The sequence below is a fragment of the Ictalurus punctatus genome, chromosome 20, assembly GCF_001660625.3.
Source record: "Ictalurus punctatus breed USDA103 chromosome 20, Coco_2.0, whole genome shotgun sequence".
NCBI classification, from domain to species: Eukaryota; Metazoa; Chordata; class Actinopteri; order Siluriformes; family Ictaluridae; genus Ictalurus; species Ictalurus punctatus.
This window is the reverse complement of record NC_030435.2, coordinates 19,022,237-19,027,726: the sequence shown is the minus strand read 5'-3', so window position 1 is coordinate 19,027,726 and position 5,490 is coordinate 19,022,237. Positions and strand designations below refer to the sequence as shown.

General features: G+C 36.6%; 1 protein-coding gene across 1 annotated transcript in view; it reads right to left on the bottom strand.

The window, feature by feature from the left end:
- LOC108280891 (CD59 glycoprotein) overlaps window positions 1-738 on the bottom strand; it is a 4,418-nt gene extending 3,680 nt beyond the window's left edge. Inside the window, exons 1-2 of the mRNA XM_017496387.3 lie at window positions 635-738; window positions 358-410 (exon numbers count right to left, since the gene is read on the bottom strand). Coding sequence (XP_017351876.1) covers window positions 358-406 — 49 coding nt within the window. The 5' untranslated portion in view covers window positions 407-410; window positions 635-738. The remainder of the gene's footprint in view (window positions 1-357; window positions 411-634) is intronic.
- Between the last annotated feature and the right edge of the window lie 4,752 nt (window positions 739-5,490).

The following is a 5,490-nucleotide window of genomic DNA, read 5'->3' as shown; positions in this document are numbered from 1 at the left end:
TTTAAACTGAGTAAATGTACCATGTTAAGAAAAAAAAAAGGTCATTTTGAATTTGATGGCCGCAACACATCTCAAAAAAGTTAGGACGGGGCAACAAAAGGCTGGTAAAGTATGCGTTACTGTGCATTCTGTTTTTATTTACATTTTACACAGCGTCCCCAACTTTTTTGGAATTGGGGGTGTATGTCTTGATTTGATGTTTATGATCAAGGATGATCCTTGTTTGTTTTGCTAGCCTGTTCTAGCACTTGCTTTCTGAACCATCTTTTACCTGTGCATTATAGTTACTGAGGCATTATCATAGAAATAAGAAGCAGATTTTGTTTTAAATCAACCTGAACCCTTATTGACACTCACCACTCATCAGCATCAAGGCAAGAACCAGAGTCAGAACTAGAGTCTTCATTTTTCTACAGTGTATAGAGGGATTAAAAAAAAAAAATCATTAAAAAAACTGGTTAATTGTAAAAATGCCCAGGGAACAAGTTTGGCTGTTACACAGTAGCTACATATAAACTATGTAATCTAAGTGACTAAAATTGAATTTTTATAAGTATATTAAAAGTAAAAAAAACAAAAAAACAAAAAAAAACATTCAACAGCTCAGTTAGAATGATATTCTATAAGATCTTACCTTCAATGTTTGAGAGTGCAGTAAAGTAGTCTGTGAGCGTTGACTGTGTACCAGTTCTGAGTTGCACCAATTTATCTGTCCTCCTTTATATATATATCTGATGTGCAAGTTCCCTCCCTTCTAGCTTTCACAGGTGCTATGGACTTTCCCCTATGAATAAACTAGTTGGTACAGGGTTTCACAATAATGTACAAAACAAAACAAAGTGTTACAAAAAGTCAAGATTTTTTTTTACAAGATTTATTGCATTCTGTTGCACAAAAGTATTCTACCTTACAAAACACATTCCACAAGGATAACACATCTACTGGCATTGATTCACTGCCATGAAATGAAATCCTAACTGCCGGCATGTATCAGATTGAACAAACACTGAAATTCATGGTCAAGCATAGAGTACACAGTGTCAATGATATGAATAAGAACTCTAGTGAGCAGTTTCACTTCACTTTATACACTGAACAATGACGTAAGGAACACCTTTTGCTAACTTTAAACTTTTCTTATGTGCACTTGTTCAAGTTGTTATGAATTTGCATCCATGAGAAAATGCTGGATTTGAAATTATAGGAAGGACACAGTCAAGTTTTCAGGAATTAGTGCTTTCACTGTATTTTCATTTCATTGCTGGTTAAAGGAAGCAAAAACTTGTTTGTACTGGAGACATTAAATGCCATAAAATCTCCTCTGTTGCACAATACATGGAAAGTATGTAGTAAGTATCTACAGCTGCCCTACAGCAAACACTCTGCTGTAAGAACTCATTGTCATACTAAAGATAAGCAAGACAGCACTTCCACATAAACAGCACTAACAGAAGGTTATTCACTACAGGTGTGTTGAATAGGGAATTGTGAATCAATATCCTGGAACGAGCCTCCATAAAACTGTTAAGATTTATGAATAGAGGGTTGGAAAAGAGAAAGAGGATGTAAATAAGAAAGATGGCACCCTCGCCACGGCACACACTTTCTAGACCAAGGCCTTGGGAGAGTTTGCCAAATAACACAGAGACACACAAAGTTTAAATGGCAAGATCTCTGATTTATTCAAAGAAAGGTAGCGTATATATCATGCTTGACACACAATAGAGACAATGGGTTATTGACTGGCTAGGTGGAAGGCATATTTGCATAGAATTTTCTATATTTCTGCATAAATATGACCTAAAACATCAACAGATTTTCCCACAAGTCCTAAAAGTAGATAAAAATAACCAAATTAAACAAATGAGACAAAAATATTATACTTGGCCATTTAATTATTGAGGAAAATGAGACAATATTACATATCTGTGAGAGGTAAAAGCATTTGAACCTCTAGGATTATCAGTGAATTTGAAAGTGAAATTAGAGTCAGGTGTTTTCAATGTAATTTTTCTCTCATTTGTTTCACTGGGTTTCCTATATCCACTTTTAAGACTTGTGTGTAAATCTGATGATGTTTTAGCTTATATCTATCTAGAAATATAGAAAATTCTAAAGGGTTCACAAACTCTCAAGCACCACTGTATGGTTTTTCAGGAAGTCATAGGAATACGAGCAAATGTTATTCAGGGAGACATGGTCAAAGGCTTTATCTGTATGTTACTGGCTTTTGTGCACTGGTGGATGAGTCAACAAAGGAACAAAGGGGGAAGGTGTTAAGATGGGAACAGAGAGATAAGAGTGTTTACAATGAACTTAGCAAGGTGTGTACACCATGTTCCTGCTATGATCTTGCAGTACTACAAATGGTATGTGTTGTCTGTTTCGGGATGTCCTATATTTGCTTCACTGTGATTCATTATTCACTCTGTAAACAACTCTTTTTTTTTTTTTTTAGTACTGAAAGTTCTTCAAGCTTGAGTAATACTGGAAACTACAGGAACTTCAAATACAGCAAACTGCTGTTAATAGAATCATTATTCTATGTGATTGTATGGGTTGGTGACTCAGCTCTGGCAATCCCCTGGATGAGCAGGTGATCTGTGATGAGTCTGTAAAGGCCTGGCAGTCAGGTAGCTAAAGTCCTCTTTCCTCCCACTTCCCCAAAACATGCTGGCAGGTCAATTGGCTAAACTGCCCCTAGGTGTGAATGAATGTGTGCCTGGGTGTATAAAGCAGTAAATGAAGATGAATGAATGAATTACATTCATTTCAATGGAAGCTATGCTGCCAAAATTTGGCCTGAGAAAATGGTAAAATTACATTAACAAAACTGTATGTAAATGAAAGGTAAAATACATTTAAAACTTAAGTATAGCATCCTTGACATCGACGATGTACATGTTTAAGATAAATAACGTTACTAAAACATTAATAAAACCTATTTATGGCACTAAGAAAACAGCATTTTTACCTGGAATATAATCAGTAAAACGTTCCATTCTTAACAAGCTCATGCTTATAATATTTATTTTCACAATTAATCCTTTATAAGTTCTAAACAATTGAGTCACATTCCACAACATCCACTCAACCCTGCTACCTGAACACATTCAGAACAGATTTTTGACTACGGTACTCAATTATATATGGGAATTTTTCCTCTAAATAAATCATCTTGTTTAGGATGGGTGGATATGCTGACAGAAAGGAGACGCAGTAGGTTCTGCTGTTCTGCTAGGCCTCTCTTCAAAAAACAGTAAGACACTCCCACCTAGTGTTGATGATGAGTACACACTGCTTAGTTAGAAGGTCAGGTACAATAACACCACTGATCTGAATCACTTCTACCATCCATCCATCCATCCATGTTCTGTACCGCTTACACTACGCAGGGTCATGGGGAGCCTGGAGCCTATCCCAGGAGACTCCGTGCACTAGGCAGGGGACACCCTGGACAGGGTGAGAACCCATTGCAGGGCACATTTCTACCAGTTGTCAATATATACACAGAAATGGTGTGTTATTTCTGAAGAAATCACTGTAAGTCATTTCAATCCATTATAATTTTTTCATGCTTGTAAAACAGTTGAGGGCCGAGCACCTTTGTATGTTTCATGTCATGAATATTGTTCGGTGTATAGGATCAACTAAAGCCAGGAGGTTAATAAACAAATTCTACAAATTAAACAGTAAGTCTGCTTGTGGATTTTGTTAAAGCACCTTTTGCTTGCAATGCAGCACACAGTCTTTTTGGGTAAGAGTCTAGGCTACAATCTTGTTTATAGAGTCTACACATCTTGATTTGGCAATCCCAATCTTCCTTGCAAAAACGCTGCAGATATATAAAATTGTGCGGGGATCTCCTGTGTACAGCCCTCTACATATCATTTAGATCTGAGCTCTGACTGGGCCATTCAAAAGCGCTGATCTTTTTCTTCTTGAAGCCATTTCTTTGTTGACTTGGATTTGTGCTTTGTACACCATTGGAAGTGTGAAATTATACTTTATTTTCAGTTGTCTAACAGAGGTCTGCAGGTTTTGTGCCAAAATTGAGTGGTAATTGGAGCTAGCCATGATTCATTTCGACTAGAGTCCCAGTACCAGCTGAAGAGAAGCAGCCCCACAACATGATGCTGCCACCACCATGCTTCACAGTGGGTATTGTGTTCTCTTTTTCACAAAACATATCTTTTAGAATTATACCCAGACCACATTTACCACATGGCTTGGGGTGTGTATGTTTTGCCAAAATTTTGGCAGACTTGGATGCTTGTTTGTTTTTTGGTGAGAAAGGGCTTCCGTCTGGCCACCCTATCCAATAGTGAAGAGTACGAGAGACTGTAATTGCCAGATAATTCTACAGTTTCTTTAATGCTGCGTATGTCTCTTTGCAGCCTCTCTGATAAATTTTCTTCTTGTCATTTTGTCAATTTTGGAAAAATGTCCTGTTCTTGGTAATGTCACCGTAGTGCCTCATTTTCTTCACTTGCCTTCACACTTTGCCATGGTTCAGCTAATATTTAGGAGATTCTTTTGAAACCCATTTCCTGACTGTTATATATCGACAATGATCGCATACATGCTTTGCAAGCTCTTTGCAGACCATGGGTTCTGCAGTTGGATGAAACCAATGTAGATGTCAATGTCAAGAAAATCCTACAGACACAGCTGATCTTTATTGGGCATTAATCAGAATCATTTATTTGATGACAGGTGTATGATAATTACTTTTGAACATGAATTTGAACTATCATTCAGAACACAGTATCTTGCCACTTTATAAAAAGGTGTCAACTATGTAATTGGAAGTTTTAATTTTTTTTTTGTTGGTTGCTATAATACATTAAAGATGGAAAATATCTGAAACGATTTACCTTGTTTGAGAAGAAATGTTTTCCAAGTTTCTTTAAATATTGTGGTTTGGTTTTTGATTGAAGTAATGTAGATAAACTTTCCTTCAAAAAAAAGACATATTCCTTCAGAAAGTTTGACTATCGTACAACACTTATAGTTTTGTGTGTTTTCCAGTTGAGTAGGATAGTGTTCAATGGACAACACAACATATAATGACTTCAAACTGGGGTTTGGACAATTATTGAGAGGTTTCTAAGCATACAGGGTGATGGAGATTCTGGGATGTGACAGTTAAGACAGTGTGAGATATGCTCAGTGATTTCCACCCCCCTAAAATGACTGAGCATGACCTAAAGGCATTCTCTGTGATTCTCTGAGATTCTCTGTGCAGTGTATGCAAGTGTTTGAGTCTTTTAACCCCATATTGTGTATTTCTTGCTTTGTTAAGTGAATTGTGTAGTTTACCTGCATGATACTGAATTCAAATTGGAAGTTGGAATGTCATTGAAACCGTGGTTGGGCAAATGTATGTCCAAAAATTGTTCTGGTGACATATTGCCAAATATTTTGTCCATTGTTCTATAGGTAGTGCTGTTATAACATCTAGAGATATTTCTTTATAAAGCTTTAAGA